Source organism: Carassius gibelio, chromosome A6 (genome assembly GCF_023724105.1).
Source record: "Carassius gibelio isolate Cgi1373 ecotype wild population from Czech Republic chromosome A6, carGib1.2-hapl.c, whole genome shotgun sequence".
NCBI lineage: Eukaryota > Metazoa > Chordata > Actinopteri > Cypriniformes > Cyprinidae > Carassius > Carassius gibelio.
This window is the reverse complement of record NC_068376.1, coordinates 9,287,216-9,306,488: the sequence shown is the minus strand read 5'-3', so window position 1 is coordinate 9,306,488 and position 19,273 is coordinate 9,287,216. Positions and strand designations below refer to the sequence as shown.

Genomic DNA, 19,273 nt, shown 5'->3' with positions numbered 1-19,273 from the left:
GAATGATATTAGCGTTGGCAAGCTCTGATTTCAGAGACACACACATAGACAGCTACAACTAATTTCATTAGTGCTCATTGCATCACAATTTATGAGATACAGTTTTCAACTTGATGTAGTTCTAAAGCCGTATTCATAAAAAATAAAAATAAAAACTTGTAAATGCATGCATGATTGAATAAAAGTAAAAAATATATATATTCATGCTGTCCATTTAATGGCAGTGACTCCTGAAAAAAAAAGGAACATGTCATTTCAACTGTTCTGAATATACAGTATCAGAGTGTTACCATTCAGTAGTCATATGCCTACTTATTGTGATAGGTAAATTCAATGGTGTCATATAGAGTTTGACAAATAATACAAATGCTACTTTACACCTTTAAAAAAATGTTTTAAAGAGATGTACAGTACCAAGAGTATACAGTAAAATTTCGCCTTCAAAAATTACTTCCTTGGTGCAGTCTATTTTTATATTAATTTAAAACATTAAAAACATGTTAATTTAAATGTCACCACAGTCACTTTTTACGTTACATGACAAACAGGTCACAGAGTGCACTATACAATGCAGAGAAAGAAAAGAAAAGAAATAATTTAAAAAAATTAAATTAAAAGAAAAAGGGTGGAAAAACACACTGAGGGCGGGCTGAACGTGCAGGCTAGTCTTCTCTCTTTAGTTGTCAGCGCTCATTAGATCTCGTCGCAGATTTTTGAGAGCTTCAAATAGAGCGTGACTTGATACAATAACATCATGCCAAGGCAACAGAGAAACTGACAAAAGATAATGACAGAGAGAAAATACTCGATTCCAGTTCTCTGTCGATGAAACGGCACAATTAATGTTTTAATGCAGTCAATGTTCACGCGCGGATATTTATTATAGTTTATTTTGTTAAATACAAGCGTTTGCTGAACGGAGCGAGTGAGAAGAGCTGAATGCTGAACGGAGCGAGTGAGAAGAGTTGAATGCTGAACGGAGCGAGTGAGAAGAGTTGAATGCAGCCGCGTGAAGCGAACTGTCTACAGCTACAGTAAGTACACACTGCTCGCACACGAGTTTTTGGCTGTAGATTTTTATGTATGTCACAATAATGTATTCAGAAATTAGCTCCGTCTTTTTTATTATTATTATTTATTTATTATTATTATTTTATAATGATAATATAACATATTTTATAATAATAATAATAATAATAATATATATTTAATAATAATAATAATAATAATAATAATAATAATATAATACATTTTATAATAATAATAATAATTATTATATTATTATTTTTTAACGAATTACTTGTTTTGTAATACATTTGTGGAGTTCCATGTAGTGTGCTTTCACTATGTCATTCTAAATAGGCTAGCGTGTTATATTGAGGACCTGACGTCTATTTTAAATACTTTCTTCCTTATAGGTTAATCAGTCAAAGGATTTGTTTGTCACATGCCACTTCTCGAAAATTAAATAGACAAAGATAACATAAATCAGCAACAGCCTAGGTAGATAACTGCCTACTTTAATTGCATTAATATGCTATACAGTTTCTGTTCCAATTTTTTGGGAAAAATATAGTCTACATTTTGCAAATCTGGCAGCTGAAATGCACACTAAATGCATCTGATGTTAATAAAAATATAGAATAAATGATTTGCAAACCATATAATAAGACTGAAAATATATAATAAATGAAAAATGTATTGCTCTGTTCATTATTTTTTATATAGATTATATTTTATGCAGTCCTTTTGCAGAGATGACTACAACCTGTAGACATGTGGTGTGTCACACAAGAGTTGAGCATGACTGGCCAGATGCTGGCAGACTATACTTGGCAAGAGTGTTGATATAGGTTTAGTATTCTACCCTGGTTTTAGATAGGGAGAAGTTGACTGGGTGCATAAAAAGTGATATTTGGCACAGGCCAAGTATGAAGGATCTCAGCTTCCAAGCAGAAATCTTTCAGATTAAATCCCATTGTCTTGCACACACAAAAGAGGAGACTCACAGAAATGTTCAAGTTTTTGAAGACTGGACACAGGTAAGCATGCTGAATAACTTAAATCAGAAACAGTGTGCTTATCTCTTGCAGGTTGGTGCTGGAAGTGGTCCAAAGGGGAAGAAGACAGGCGTGATGATTGTAACAAAGTTCACTGATGCGGGAAGGAGCGTACATGAAAATAATTTAATAACAAAATAAATACAAAACCCAAAACAGCGCAACAGCCCCTCACAGACTACTGCCACGGATAAAACCATTACAACATAAAATCCAGGCCTGGTCCTCTCTCGTCCTTTACCATCATTACTCCTCCTTTTATCTTTCCGGAGCTCCTCCATGGGACTCAAGACTGGTGAGTTGCTCATTATCATTCACTGACACCGACCTCGCTCTGTTCCTATGGCTCTCAGCCACACCTCACTTTGTCACAAAGGATAACAGGTAAGCATTCAGCCAGGCAATGAAGGTAGACACAAAATGACTGTGAAGCGTGGCTATTTGAGGGATGATTCTAATGAGTGTAACAGGTACAGATGATCAGTACTCCGATGATTGAGATCGGGTAGGTGTGGTAATGGAGTCTGGTGCTGAGGGGTTGACAGATTCTGTGACACCCATGGGGTGACAGGAGAGGTACATGAGATTAATTCTTACATGAGGTACTGTACATGAGATTAAATCACCTTGTGCCCTTGAGCATGGCACTCAACACCAGGCAGCTACACAGATACTTTTTCTATAATAATTTGTGTACTGAATGCAAAGGAGATTAACTGAAACAATAAAGGATTTGCACATTTGGGGGGATGCCTTTTGTGCTGGATCTCCTTCTTGTGATTCTTGCCAGCACAAAGCTGGAATTGGGCACCTGACTCCCACACTTTAAGCTTTACCAAGCATGATTATGTTTGTATCTGTTTGTAGCATGTGTGTGTAGGCAGCTTTTCAAATGATCTCGGGTGTCTAAATCTATGATTAGAGAATGCTCATTGCATGGAAGGAAGTATATTTTAAAGGGGTCATATGATGCGATTAAATTTTTTTCTTTCTCGTTGGAGTGCTACAAGCTCTTGGTGCATAAATAAGTATCTGTAAGTTGGAAAGACTAAAGTCTCAAATCCAAAGAGATATTGATCTACTTAACTGTGTGGGAAGATTTGCATAACACCGCCCAAATGTTCACGCAAATACGAAGGTGTAACTTTTATTCTTGCTGTAGTATTGTTGCTGCTGCCGCCATGTTGTGGAGATGCTGTTTGTTTCATTGTGAGGATGATATCCGCTTCGTCATGCCTAGAGCTGATCCATGCTTGTCGGTGAAGAAAAACATCAACTGTGCGCTGTGGATCACCATATTGGCTTTCATTGTGGATGAAGCAGAGTCTAGCAAACATGGATGTTGCCTTAGCAAGTAGAGCTATCTTGCCCTGACCTGGTTCAGAAGCTGAACTGTAATCTGCAGCCTACATCCTTAAAATAATTTCTCATCAATCTATAATATTGCTATATAATCATTTACTTACCCTCATGTTGTTTCAAACCTTTGTGACTTGCCTTATTGTGTAGGGAGAAAAAAGTACTGGTCACTACTTTGCGTGCAGTTGAAATAAACAGAAATAAAAATGACATAAAAGCAGGGTATTAGCTTGTGAGGTCTTTGTCATGTTAGAGTCTAGCACAGGGTTGTCACATGTGGTTGCCGCAACCCCCGGCCGCACTGTTCTCAAACCAGCTTACCACTGCTCACTCAGCCCACCAGGAAAAAAGAGGACACAACTAAAAATCTGTGGTTAAGTTGTATTTACAAGACTGTTCCAGAACAGTTCAAATCAAATATTCAGGTGTGTGCAGCGCATTTAATGGAGAACTCTTTCCTAAACCTGCAGAGTAGCCTACAATCTGTGCTCAAAGGCTGTTTCTGTGAAGTGGGGCAGTTCCCACTTTGCAATGACAGCCTGGTGCTTCTGACTCACAGCCTCTAAGTTTTGAATTTTCAAAGAATTTGCCCCAGTTGATTCGAACGTGAGTTTAAACAGTGTTGAGTAGCATTTGTTTGTCGTTTCTCCGATCACAAATGCAGACATTGTTTTATGTTTACGTGGCCCAATGCGCAAATGCAACGCGTAAAAACACAGTGAAAGTCATTGTAATCAATAATTATGTCCACTCTGGATGCAACAAATGCCTCATTTGTAATGGGTTATATTGGTTTTGTCTCATCGCGCAAGGACACATAGAAACACAGTATGGTAGGGGTGTAACATTTCCGTCACACGCTTGAGGTATTTAACCAATCACCACACACTGGATAGCTGTCCAATCAGCATATACCTTGCTCTTCAGAACGATGAGCTTTGAAAAAATTGACACGTTTGAAGGTAGGGCACAGAGGAGCAACATTATGTGGACAATAATGTGTTTTTTGAACCTTAAACCAGCGGTCCCCAACCCCCGGGCCGCGGACTGGTACCGGTCTGTGCGTCATTTGGTACCGGGCCGCACAAGAAAGAATAAATAACTTACATTAAAGCTACAGTCGGTAACTTTTGGCGCTCGCATCTGGCGGAATAACATTTTAGCCGGAGCTACTTCTCTCTGTTTACATCTATGGCGAGTCACGCAGGTACTGTGCTACTCTGCAGAGTTGCCGACCCCAACCAAACTAAAATAGTCCGAATATAAACACTTATTATAAGGGTACCGTAGTGATTCAGGAAAATACAAAAACACGGTTTGGGAAAATAGATTCATGATGTACTCGCTCATTATATATATTTTTTACATTTTCGACACAAAACAACACTGGCACAACCCTAAACTGATTGGACCAGTAGAGCTGGGAGCGGTGGATTTTTGCGGTATCTTATATTTTTAAGGCATGTTTAAAAGTCACAGAGTCAGTGAGCGTTGGGCAGAGAGGATGTTATTCATGTTATGTTGTTGGCGTGATGTTATGAGGATGCTGCTAATAAAGTTGCATAAGAATATACAGTGGATTCATGTTTATTACTTTACAATATACCACAGTTTTTATGCCGTATCGTTTTATTTTGTTGTATTTATCCGTCACACTCCGTAATTGCAAAACACCAAATACACAACATAATGTTCTTCTTAGCAACGTCTTATGACCCCTTTACGTGAATGATGAATGAATGATGTACTATATATTTCTCCTACCTAGAAATGTTTACTGAATTATGAATGGATTAATTTTATGTGATATATATATCAATATATATCAAATATTGATATTTTTTAAGTAGTAGTTTTAGTATTATTATTACTAGTATTAATATTATTTTTTGACAAACATAAACTTCACTGGGACATAAGCAGGTCACACAAAAACATATGCATGAGATTGTATGAACTAATAAAAATTATCCACCAATTTGCCAAAGCATGAAATAGTTTTGAAATTGCCAATATATTGTGTTGGTTACTGCTCCTTTTGGTGAAGCTGGTTTACTCTGCTTATTTCAAAGCAATTTCTTTGTTCTAATGCAAGGGCATTAAATAATTATAGTGTATCTTATTGACACATAATTTTAACCTAACTAAGCCTTCACTCAACACCATAATGACAATCCACCATCTAAAGTTTTTTTTTTTCCTGAAGCCCTGATTCATTTCTGACCTTTGTGAAAGTAAAAGATAACACACTATACGTATATGCTGAGACATGGCAGTTAGAATAATAGCATCAACAATACCCCTGATTTCTCCTGTTTCATTTAAAACCACTGTTAATACTCTTTTCAGTAGTAAACAGAGACTCTGACCCCAGGCAGGTATATGGGTAACCTTTCACCCTTTTCTCATTGAACACTGTTATTAGATTAAGCTTGTCATTCTAGTCTGGGGGATTAGAGCTGTGTCTGTCTGGATCTTGGAAAAGATTTGTGTTTGTGTACAAGCCACTGTTTAGCAATCATTATACAAAGAAATATGACAAAATATGAACTGTGATGAATGAGGCTGTTAAGTTACCATGGAAGTATCACATCAGATCTATATTTCACATTAAATTGTTATATTGAAGCTGTTATTTTCTGACATTACTGACATCCAGGATGTCACCCAGTTGTACAGGTTTGGAACAACATAAGGGAATAAATAAGTTTTAAGTTTTTTTTTTGAGTGATATATTCTTTAAATGTGCAATTATATAAAATGTTCTGTTTGATCATCAGATGTACTTCAGAGATGCAATGCATCCTTCCTAGGTGATCTAAAACTTACAAATTTTGAAATTTCTGGCTAAATATGTTTTAGCACTAATTGAAACGTAAGTAAACTTTTCTCTCATTTATTTTTTTCCCTGTGAAAAGTTACATTTAAATGACCTTCCCCGAAATGAATATCTAAATTAAGCCTCTGAAAGTAAAATTCTAACATTCTTCAAAATATTATAATTGATGGTTGTCTGCATCTCTGCATCCTTATCTCTTCCCTGTGGTTTGCTGTTTTGTGTATAATAATGGTCAGATCCCCTGCAGATTATAAGCACATAGCAATGTCTGGGAGTCAGTTCTAAGTAATAGCAGCAATTAGGAAATAGAACTGACCCAGGCATTCAATTCCTAATGTGAACCAGTGCCTGTGTATACATATGTGTACATTATGGTAGATGCAGATTGCAGCTGCACTAGATTGTAATTTAAGCTCTGTTATGCTGTTGTGAGTTAGTGAAATATATTTTGCTTGTAATGTTTGCTTGAGCAGAGTACAGGTTATTTTTATTTTTACTAAACCTTCTAAATCTATGAATGCATCAACGTCAGCAAAAAATGTATGATTTTGCATGCTACAGAGTATTAAGCTCTCAAAAACATCCACTGATAAAGTGCTTAGAACATAAATGCATTAAAAAAAAAAACACCTGTTTACACTGGTATTCTGAAGATGCTTGGAGGTATCCCTGTTATAAAGATTGCCAGTTTACTCCGCTATGTGTATTGCAATGTATTTCTTTAACTCTGCTTTGAATAGACTGTAAACAAAATGTATTTGTCTGCAAACCTGTAAGAGCAATTTTCAGCACATCAAATTGAAAATCGTTGCGTGAAGCAGAATCCTCTAAGAATAAAAAGTGTGTGTTTTGACAGAAAATCCATGTATACCACAAGAGATTAAATATCTGCAGACATTTAGACATTACAAGGAAGTGGGTTTATTTTACTATACTTAGTCATTTTTGAACTTCTGAACTGAATGTTAACAGTGAGAGAAGAGAATGAGTACATATCTGAGAATCAGTGATTAATTTATTTAAGAATTCAAAAAGAACCAAACATAACTAATCAGTCTAAGCTTTTTACAATGATGTTTCTTTAATCTGGTCATGGTCCCTTTAACCTGTTCTTACTGTAGATGTTAAATATATCTGCAATCTTTGGATCTGTCACTCTTTCTCCATTCTATCTGAGGTTCTTCCTGTTATTCTAGTTTAGGGGTATTAAATAGACCCAATGATTTTTATCAGCATGCCCATATTTTTATGTGGGGGAAAAAACTAATAGGGTTAAGTTAAATGAAAAGGCTGTGTTCTGGGCCTTATGAATTCACTTACAGATTTATTGTATGAAGTTATTGGGAACAAAATGGGTAAATGGTGCTGTCCCTTCTAAGCTCAATTCACACACACACAAATAATTCTACATTATAATTACAGAAAGAACATTAGGCTTAAGAAAAATACTAAATATAATACTAAATATAATTATCAATTTTTTTAATTTATTTATAATTATTTTTATTTTATTTTTTATTTTTATTATTATAATTTTAGTTTAACCTGTGCTAGTTTTGGCACTACTTCCCCAGTGGTTACCAAGCAGTACAGACATCTGATCACAAATAACTCTGGAACTGAACATTCAAATTGCTGCAAATAAAATGTAAAATGAAAAAAGCGAAAATAAGCATCACCTCTTTCTGTCTCCCTCCAGGGTGAGTGTCGTGTAACAGAGTGATGAGAGTCCAGGACTCTATCCTGCTGGGATTACGGCATGTCATGAAGCAGTCAGGTCAACTTCTGCTGCTGATTCTACTGCTCTGGATGCTGCTCTTCCTTGCTGTCTTTACCTACCTTACTGACTCCGAGCTAAACCAGACGAGTTCCCCTTTCAACTCTGAATCTCAACACTCAAGCTATGTTCAGCATAGTGCCCGGACCATTATAGCGTCCCATACTTCCCGCTGGGATCAGTATGCAGAGAAGAGGGGTCCTTTCCAGAGCAGGCAGGTGTTTCAACCTTCTCACACTAGAGAAGAGTTTCATTTCAGGAATTCTGATGAACGTTCTAAAGAAGTGACTCCTAACAGTGACTACAGTGATGATGACTATTTTTCTAATGGCTGGTCAGTGGTTCGTGGTCTGTGGAAGGGACAAGTGTCCTCCAAAATGCTAAGCCGACGACTACGCCAAGCCAAGAGGGAATATGTTGACTCTAATAACCACAAAGTACTCTACAAAGGCCAACAAAAGACAAGCAAGAGTAGACAGGAGATGCTGTGTCAGATGAAACAGCAAGCAAAACTCAGGACTCTGGATGGGTCTGAACAGCCCTTTTCTCACCTAGGTTTTCAACAGCTGGCTCCTCCTAAATTACAGCAGATGTACAAAACATGTGCTGTGGTGACTTCAGCTGGGGCAATACTTAACTCATCACTTGGACGAGAAATTGGTGAGTTGTGTAAGGATAATATGCATATAAAATATACACTTGTGGTCAAAAGTTTGGAATAAGATTTTTTTTTTTCTTTCCTTTTGTCTCTTACGATCACCAAGGCTCCATGTATTTGTTTAAATTAAAAAAACATTATTGCTGTGAAATATAATCAAAATGTAAGCTAAATATGTATTGTAATATTTTAAAATGTAATTTATTTCCTGTGATGACAATTTATTTATTTTTTTTATATTAAAAACAAACATGCAAACCCAGCCCAAAATTAAAAAGAGATGCAAAGGTAACATAATGCAATACTTTCCATAAAAAGCAACTCTGTAACATATTGTGCAAGTGAGATGAGTAAATACATGTTCACATTTATTCCAGAACTACAGTAAACATCATGTTTACACAGGGCTATAACTAAAATAATCTCTGTGACCAGAAAAGTTTATTATGCATACACATTTTGTTCATAATCTTCACAAATTAATACAACTTTTATGACTTTTGAAGCTAAATACAATCAACAGAAGTAAAAAGTTAAAATAGACTATAAACAAACCAAACCACAGTCGCATGACTTTACCTCTACCAACGTCATCACCACAAACCCTGTGACAACTCTTTCAGTCTTTATTAAAAATAGCCTATACAAGTTGGAAAACTGGAGTTAGAATAGTTTTCAAGAGTGAGATAAGGCATTCAGGTTTCAACCAAAAACCAGTTCAGGACAATGGAAGCGTAAGTGCTAACTCATACTCATTTAGGGATTTTAGGACTCATTGCTACAGATTTCAGTAGTTTACTTTGTCTTCCAATTCTAGAAAAAAAGGGACATAACATAAAATCCATTTTCAAGTTCAGTGTATTCTATAGATTATATACAGTTATATAAAGAAGTCCATCAGAGAATTTTTATTTTTTTATTTTATTAAAACCTTTTAGTAGGTAAACAAGCACTTTCCTGTCTTGTTTTGATATTTGCTCTCTCTTTGTTGCTCTCTTGCTTTTACTTTTTTATTCCCTCACTCCATTTCTTCCACTCAATTCATCGTTCCTCTTTTTTACTTTTTCCTGGTTAGAACTTGATTTGGTCTGCTTTTGAACAGAGACATTGATGCACAAGGCCTAACTGTTGAATGTGTTGAAACATGAATACCACAACTGACAGCAAACGAGCAGATACGCATTTGAGCAGTCCTCCCTGTTTCCTAGAAGCCCTTGAATAGCATTGTCCTCTTTCATTCCTGGAAGTCGCACAGTGTTATTTGCATGAGTTTTAAATGAACTTCTGTGACACTGAAACTTATGTCTTAGGCACTTATATTAATACATTTATTTATAAATGACATTTATAAAATTCAAACCACCCAAATTTCTTTGTTGAAATGTTTATTTGATTATAGTCACATTTTTAATACTCACAAATGAAGCGAAAGTTTGGAAAGTGCGTGGAGATATAATGGTTACTGTTGTATGGAACTACATTTGTTTCAATAATAATGAAGGAAACTTTATAAAACTGAACGTAACAATTTCAGAAACTATCAAAAATATGCCATTACAAAAGAAGAAAAACAATGAAAATGAAAAAAATGAAATCATTTGCACAAATTTAACAGACTCTTCAAATATGCTTCATTCTTCGTTAATGTTTTTCAAAGATTTGTTTTCGCTAATCGTGTATTCTGAATTCATTGCCACAGATTTCGCATACGTTTCCCAGTTTTTCATTTGTTGTTTTGACACAAACCTCTCGTGGGGGCGGGCTTAACAGTGATCTACTCTGATTGGATAGTGAGCTTTTGATGGACAGGTGCTCTCTGACCGGGAAGTACAGGCGCCACTCAGTGACGTGCATATTGGAAAGCTCTCGTGATTTTGATTTGTATTGCTAAATATTTAAATAATATTTGACCTTCGATCATCTCAGTCTGTAAAGATGAGCTCTTGTCCTTCAAGGAAGCTTGAAGTAAGCTTGTGTTACTGAATGACAATAATAACCCACAACAAACTGTAGCACACTGTAACATGAAAAACTTGTATCAATCTGATTGGTTACTTCAGTAACACAAGCTTACTTCAAGCTGCCTTGAAGGACAAGAGGAGGAGGAAGACGATGCCGCTTCATGTCTCTGTCTCCTGAAAGCTCATCTTTACTGAGACGATCGAAGGTCAAATATTATTTATATATTTAGTAACACAAGGCACGACGTACTGCATACAAATCACCGCGATAGCTTTTGTTTCTTTTTCTATTTTTATTAATGCAGAAAACAAAAACATAAAAAGGTATAAACATACATCACATAATATCCACCACAAAAAAAAATGTGTATGTCATATCTACTGAGTAGCCTGGCAAAATCTTACACTTGACAAACACACCAATATCATCCCAAAGTTTCTGAGTGTAGGGACATGTCCAAAATAAGTGTAGGCTACAGTTTCTTCAGAACTCGAACAAAAAAGAGCATGTAAGATCAATGTCAGATTTAAATCTTTGTATAAAATTCTTTACAGGGTAGAACATATGTATGAGCTTACAATAAATGTCGTACACTTTGTCTTTGAAAAATAATTTTTTGCGGTAGAGACCAGATATAAACACCACGAGAGCTACTGAGTGGCGTCTGTACATCCAGGTCAGAAAGCACCTGTCCATCAAAAGCTCACTATCCAATCAGAGTAGATCACTGTTAAGCCCGCCCCCATGAGAGGTTTGTGTCAAAACACCAAACGAAAAACTGCGAAACGTTAGCGAAATCTGTGGCAATGAATTTAGAATCCACGATTAGCGAAAACAAATCTTTGAAAAACATTAACAGAGAATGAAGCATATTTGAAGTGCCTGTTAAATTTGTGCGACTGAGTTCATTTTTTTCATTTTCATTGTGTTTTTCTTCTTTTGTAATGCCATATTTTTGATAGTTTCTGAAAAAGTTACGTTCAGTTTTATAAAGTTTTGTTCATTATTATTGAAACAAATGTAATTCCATACTGTTGCTTGATGTTAGTGAATTGTCATTTGCTACCTTCTAGTGGTGATTGAATGTTTTGCATGTAAAAAGACATTGATGGAAGAAGATCATCATAATGCATAGTATAGAGATGCTTTGATTATTTAGGTCAATGAATAAGGAATTGCAATGGTAAATCCAGTATACCAGTACATCAGGATCCTGTCCGTTAGGAGTTTATTTTTGAAGCGTTTGCCTTGCAACACCAGAGGGAGCAATATCTTACAATATTAACTTGGCCATAACACTTTTTGCAGACCGATTCGATTAATGAGCACAAGTTCTTTTTAATAATAATAATAATTTTATGTATTTCTATTGTTTTGTGTAAAATGTCTAATGACACAAATGCCAGTTTTTCGTGTTTATTTAATGTTGGTTTTAATTAAACACCTGTACTACTAAAAAAAAAACAAAAAAAAACACGTAGGATACACATTTACATTGCTCACCCAGAAATTACAAGAACTTTCTCTATAATTACAAAGTAAAGGCAAGTAATGCATTGAACTGAATTTTGGTGCAGAGAGACTGTAGTCATCATTGTTCAATACTTTAAGTCCAGAATCAACTATATAATGGAGGTAGATTTCTCAGAAAAGGGTATCAGAAAACTCAGGTCAGGGAAAGATCAATATGCAAATTAAGCAGATTTTTATTGGGGCAAGTTGTATAAATTCATGTAATTGGTCAACTAAAATAGTTGACAATGATTTGATAATTTTTTATGTTTTATAATTATTTAAAAATGAAAAAAGCATACTCTTCTACAGTATAATCAGTTTCCACTGTAACAACGTAGGAGCATATTGTCACAAAATACCAACATATGTTATCCCTTATAAAACTTGACTGGTCTTTTTAATTGATTGACTGCTGTTTTTGCCAATCTACTGTAGATTCCCATGATGCAGTACTGCGTTTCAATGCTGCACCCTGCAAGGACTATGAAAGAGATGTGGGCAGCAAGACAACGATTCGAATCATTAACTCTCAGGTGGAGTCATTTGCATTAATGCACACAGACACTAACCTTTACCCTGTCTCCCTGTGTGCAAGGAATAAATAGAGATGTTTTCTTCTCTTTTATCAGATTCTAGCAAACCACATACACAAATTCAACAGCAGTTTGCTCTTTGAGAACATTACCTTGGTAGCCTGGGATCCTGCTCCTTATAATATTGACCTGCATAAGGTATGAAAGTTAAATCATATAATAAATCTGTCAGAAGCGTAATGCCATTCAACCCTGTTAAACTTTGCTTGTGTAGTTTTTTTAGATAGTTTTCTTTCCTGAGATGTATATTTTGAAAGGCTGAAGCAGGGTGACTTGAAAGGTTTAGATTTGACATTATCGGCATACTGGCCATTAGAGGAATCATTTACAGTGATTAGATCCAGTGGTTGCACTTGCAAAAAAAAAAAAAAAAAGATATCTCTGCCTCGTCAGCATCCCACAGCAGCTCCAATTTAGCATGTGATGTTGTGGGGGGAAAAATCATTCTTGCAAAATAGTACTTGAAAAAAACATAATTATAATTATAATTAAAACTCCATAACAGCTGTAAAAATGAGTCACATTTCACAAAAACACAACGTCTTGGAGCTTGATAATATTCCATTGAAATAAGCTTAAAGGAACAGATATTTACGCATATATTTCAGAATATAACCAAAATGTGCATTTTCAAATATGTTACAAATATTTTCCCAAATACACAAAAATATGGCACATACATGCTTTTAGAATATATGTGAATAAAAATGGTACTTACTGTATATGCAGATAGAACATTTAGCAGAAAAACTCAATACTGGCTTGATGCATAAGGGGATAAAAAAAAGTATCCTATGTCCACAGTTAAATATACCGCTGTATCTTTAATGTTGTGGGCCTATTTTTTTCTGCTGGAGGTCCTGGACATCTTGTTGAGATAAATCTGATGGATTCTATCAGATACCAACAGATAAAAATCAAAACCTGACTGCCCCTGCAGTGGGTATATATACCAAAAGTCCTAATTAAACTAAGGCTTAATTTATGTCCTGTCTTTGAAACCAGGCCTAATTGTCAGGACTTTATGGTTAACATAATATTTCCTATTTTCTCAATACCCACAGTGGTACCAGCATCCAGATTATGACCTGTTTACGCCATACATTAATCACAGGAAGAATTTCCCTGAGCAGCCTTTTTATATCCTGCATCCTTCATTTATCTGGAATCTCTGGGATATTGTGCAAAGCAACACACAGGAGAACATTCAACCCAACCCTCCTTCTTCAGGATTTCTAGGTATGTCTCTTCATCATTAACACAAGCACATATATCTATCCATTTTTTTTTATCCTTGCACTCAGGAAAATTGCTGTGCCACATGTTGTGATGGTAATTTCTTAGAGATTTGCCATGCTGTGCAGTTGACGCACATATTCGACCCTAATTTAAGCAAGATCAAATGTTTCTCTGCCTACTTTTACAGCATATCTGCTGAATTACAAATGATAATCATGTCTGTTTGTATTCACTGTTCCTCTTGAATTTATTTTTGACTGAAGACTGCAGGATGTGTGTGTGCGTGTGTGTGCAAATGCTGAAATGTGTTACTAGGTAATATCAGTTTGATTCAGGGGCATGACGGGATTATTTCAATCAGGCAGGGACTTCATGTGGAAAAAAGCAAACTCTCCATTACATTTCTTGAGGATACTTACCTTGCCACAGGCCAATGGCTACCCTTACCAAAAAGTAGTATACTGCAAGTTTATTTTATTAAGTATACTTAAGTAAAGTTCAAGTGTATTTTTAAGTATACTTAGTATACGTAGTAGAGTATACTTTATTGTCAGTTGATCATGTTATAATACATGTGTTTTTTTTTTGTTTTTTTTTGGAAATTCTGTGCAGAAGATGTGTACTAGTGCCCTATACTGTATAATAATAAAAACACAGATTCTAGGAGCACAAGTATAGCACAAATATATTTCGACTTTTTGTAAGTTTGAGTCAGGTATACTTAAATTACATTTTAAGTGTATTTCTGAGAGGTACATAAAGCCCATTTCTGAGAAGTACATAAAAAGTATATTAAAGCACACTTGAATAAATGTATTTATCGTAAGGGTAACTGGCTGTCTGTGTCTGAGTGCCCAAGGCAGGATAGAGCCAATAAATGTGTGTGAAAACACACACATACACACTTTTTCTTGTTGTCTCCCTTGTGGCTTCTTTGCTGAATGTTAATGAATGAAGGTTTGACTAAAAATTCAAGATCTAAAAGAGACAAACAAGCAAATTAAGAAAGATTGAGAACTTATGCTAATTAGTTTAATTTGGGTAGTTGGTTTATTTTCTTGTACAATTGACATATAATCAAGGTCTGTGTGAATCAGAGCTGGTAATACAAGTTGATGGCTCTCAAACAGAAAATGAACATTCCTAAGCCTATCAAACAGCATATGTGCTAGCAAAGGTGCAATAAAATATATAATACTAAGAGACAACAACAACCACCAATGTAGAAACACTCTTCTTCTTTTTTCTCTTTTCTTTTTTTTTGTTATTCATTGTTTTTAGTCAGTGATTGTGGATTGTACCTTTAACCCACCATGATGGCTTTGATGTAAAGAAATAGTTCAACCACACTTCATTTACTCCATCCCTCATGTTGCTCCAAAACTATATGACTTACTTCTTCAGAGTAAGAGTTCTGGAGTGACTGTGTAATTTTGTGGGCCCACATTTATTTATTTCAATATTTTGGTTGCTTCAACAAAATCCCAGAAGGATCTATTTAATTTTGAATTATTACAAAAACTAAGTTCAACCAAAGTTTATTTATTTATGTGATAATGAACAAACTTGTATGCATTTTGAAGCCTTTTTGGTTGTTGTTGAAGATTTCGATACCTCCACCATAGAGCACTGAACACCTACAGTCTTTATGTAGTAAAAAAAACCTGTTTGCAAGAGCGTGATTATAAACACGTTGAGCCTCTGAAAGAATAGTGAGTAGATGAGTTTACCTCCTTTGCTTGATGAGCTTTATTGTCCCCGATAACCTCTGTAGTCCAATTTAGGCACTTATTAGCAACTACCTTTTTCAAAACAAGTAAAAGATTTTAAAAGATCACAAAGGGGTACAACTTCAAAATAGCTTGAGCTTGTTTTAACCACCCATAAAAAAAAAAAAAAAAAAAAAAACACATACAAAAAAACATTGACTTCAATGGTACCAGAAGAGCTAAAATGCTACACTGTAACTTGTTTCCAGAGCGAAGCCTACAAAAAAATGTCACCCCTGCTGTGTTCTATTAAGGCTACATCCTTTCAAGTTCAGTCTTCTATGGCTTCTACAGCCTTCTGATTGAGAAGCCTCCAATAAATATTTGTTTGGGTGAATTCGATACAATGACAGTACATCGCCAAATACTAGACTGTGATGTTTATTTGCTTACCACATGCACATTTTTGCTAATACTGCCACTGGGCTAAATTCACGCATTTTAATGAAACACTTAAATTAGTAAGGATGAGTAAATGTCCAAATTTAAATTTTTGAGTAAACTCTTCCTTTAAAATGACCATGTTTGGAAATACTGTCTTAGATCACTACACAGCTTTGAAGCAATGATGTGACTAATGATCCAAATGTCACCATGCTTGATCTCCAGAAAATAATGGAGAGATTAAGAGTAGGGAAGAAAAATAATACAAAGCAGTCATGGGTTGAGGATTTTACCAGTCTTCCAAGCTTCCTTTAAATTCACAGATTTATTCAACATCTTTTTCAGGCCTAACCTTAAATGGGTTAGGAACATACAGTCAACATGGGGGAAGCACATTCAGAAGTAATGTACCACTAAACATCCATTTTAACAAGTCACCAGTCGATTTTTGCACCTTTTTCACTCTTTGTAACATTTATATTGACAAGTTAGATACAAACACTTACCGAAAATGGTGTGTGTTAAGTCAAACAACAGTTTTTCATCACAAAGATGACTATAGAGATTTATTTGCTACAGTTCTGGTTTTCAGCTTTTGATTTCACTCTCAGAAAACAAGGTACAAAATTTGTTACTGGGATGGTACCTTTTCAAAAGTCACATCTTTGTACCTAAAGAGTCCATGTTGGTACCTTAAAGGTACACATTAGTACCTGAAAGGTACAAAAGTGTACCTTTTAAATAGGTATCACCCCAATGACAGCTTTCATACTTTTTTTTCTGAGAGTACAGGCACTCAACAACACTACACAGTTGATTTTTGTTCTGGCATCATTTGGGACAGTATGTAGGTTTTGAATGGAACATCAAGGTGTGATTTTTATTTTGTGGATTGGTTCAGCCTGAGACAGGGGTGCTGCACTCATTTTGGAGACCAATGGATGGAGATGCGTTGCCAGCCACTGTGTTGCTATAAGCCCTTCGGTTGAGCTGGATACCAGTAGTTCTTGAAGGCATAGATGACTGTCCATTCTCTAGAGAGCTGCGTTTGCAGTGAAACAGGATGACGAAACACCTGTAAAACTGCACAAAACACAATACATTAGCACTCATATTTTCTGAGACAAAAGATGCAGAGCCACTTAAATTTTGTATGACATTTCAATTTTGTGTGACAGTTGTCTAACTTACTTTGAATTGTAACACCTCAGTGCATTATTTATTCTTCTTAAAGAGCCACACAGATGGGAAATCAAAAATTACCTGTATTACAGTGTATGATGTAGCTGTCTATCAGTGTAAACAATGTGCAAAGTAATTAAACCAAAAAGTACACGATTTATAAAGTTTTTGGCTTCTAAAGTAAGGAGTCGACTCTGAATCGCTGAAACGAGTCGTTATAGATTTCAAATCTTTTGCCCATCTCTATGTACGTCACTAGAACAATCTCCGCCTACCGTCTTGAGAGAAACGGAACTCTGACCTGCCCCACCCCCCACACAGACGCTCTGGTTAGTGGTTGGTGTGATAGCATCATGTCGAGGAGACAGTTTGTTTTTAATTGTAAAGGCAAGTTTGTTTTATTTTCACTGCCAAAGAATGAAGATCAGAAGAACCAATGGCTAAAATTCATTTTTACCACAATACCAGAGCAGTACAACAAATCCCTTTTGTTGTGTTCACAACATTTCACTGATGACTGCTTTTCTAATCTCGGGGAGTTCAAGGCAGGATTTTCAAAGCGTTTGGCCATAAAAGAGGGTTCATTACCAACTTTATTTAGACCAACAAGCATCCCCAAATCACAACGTGAAGTATGATTATGAAGTTATTGTTTAAGTTTGTTTTCTCTCGAGCGTCTTATCAGTGCTGTCTGCAGGCTTTGTCTGCGCTGATCTTCATTTACAAACATTAAAATGAAGTGTAACTCCGTAAATACTCAACGAAGAGACATGAGAGAGATATCTATAGAAAGCTTGACATGTCTACTTTAAAACTAAACAAGTGCTGCCGAAAACAGATATTCTGTGATAAAGTAATCCATATGAAAACAACGCGATGTCTGTTTTTCACATCTCCCTTCATTATATCTAATGTGACCACACCCCCGCGCTGAACGCGCTATTCAGATTCAAACTGAAGCGCGCGGCTTGAATACGCACACACAGAAGAAAAAGCAGCGAGACTGTTCAAGTTTTTTATTTTACTGTTTGCTTCGCGGTGAGAGGAATAAGACATAATTCACCCCAAAAAGATGCTAATGCATTGTTTACCATGACGTTGTGTGCGGAACAACCAATCAAAACTGACTATGTTAGTTGACCAATCAGAACACAGTATGCTACCGAAAGGTGGGGTTTAAGGAAACTGAATCTTTTGAACAGCTTCGCGCGGACCGTTTGGGGATCTCTGAGAATTGAGGTAATTTTAAAATGATATTTTGACAAAATGACAATGTTTTTTAACCTTGGATGGATTTAAACCTATTGTACAGGACTTATAAACAGTGATAGGAAGCTTAGAATTTTCATCTTACTGGCTCTTTAAGAGTTATTAATTTAAAATTTTTATGGCCAATTGAAGTGGGAATATCTCAATTACATGAAGATTTTTTAAATCTAGTTTTAAAACACTTCATGTTCTTTTCATTTTAATGTTGATTTTACATGGTTTTGAAAAAAAATGTAGCATTTTAAAAAGAAACATTTTACTTCAATGACAATTAAATGTAATTTAAATCATAATATTTATTATTATTTATTTATTATTTAGTATTATATTATTTGCATTTTTAATGTATTATTGATTAATTCATATATAAGACAAAAATAAGAGTCATGTCATTGACCCAGTAATTATGAACTGGAATGTTTTCATGGACTTGTTTCTTCATTCTGATTAGATGCCAGATTTCCAGTCACTTGTGAAGAAGCAAGGTGCAGAAATAGCTGTTAACCTTCAATCCTTAGTGTGTGTCATGCTATCATCTCTTTACAGCTTCTGTAGTGTGCCTAAAGTGTGGCAATTAAATTCAGACCAGTTCACATACAAGTCCCTGTGGCATACCCCGAACTACAGTGAGCAACATGAGACACGCACCCTGCTGGTTCTCAAATGA

The 19,273-nt window shown here is 35.5% G+C and overlaps 2 protein-coding genes across 2 annotated transcripts in view; one reads left to right on the top strand and one right to left on the bottom strand.

The window, feature by feature from the left end:
• Positions 1-727: 727 nt before the first annotated feature.
• Positions 728-19,273, top strand: part of LOC128015429 (beta-galactoside alpha-2,6-sialyltransferase 2-like) — a 20,984-nt gene continuing 2,438 nt past the window's right edge. The window contains exons 1-6 of the mRNA XM_052599247.1: positions 728-1,034; positions 2,094-2,355; positions 7,958-8,695; positions 12,606-12,703; positions 12,800-12,901; positions 13,828-14,002. Of these exons, the coding sequence (XP_052455207.1) occupies positions 7,981-8,695; positions 12,606-12,703; positions 12,800-12,901; positions 13,828-14,002 (1,090 nt within the window). The 5' untranslated portion in view covers positions 728-1,034; positions 2,094-2,355; positions 7,958-7,980. The remainder of the gene's footprint in view (positions 1,035-2,093; positions 2,356-7,957; positions 8,696-12,605; positions 12,704-12,799; positions 12,902-13,827; positions 14,003-19,273) is intronic.
• The window catches only part of LOC128015430 (opsin-3-like), a 20,414-nt gene continuing 17,576 nt past the window's right edge, over positions 16,436-19,273 (bottom strand). The window contains exon 4 of the mRNA XM_052599248.1: positions 16,436-17,238. Within this exon, the coding sequence (XP_052455208.1) occupies positions 17,053-17,238 (186 nt within the window). The 3' untranslated portion in view covers positions 16,436-17,052. The remainder of the gene's footprint in view (positions 17,239-19,273) is intronic.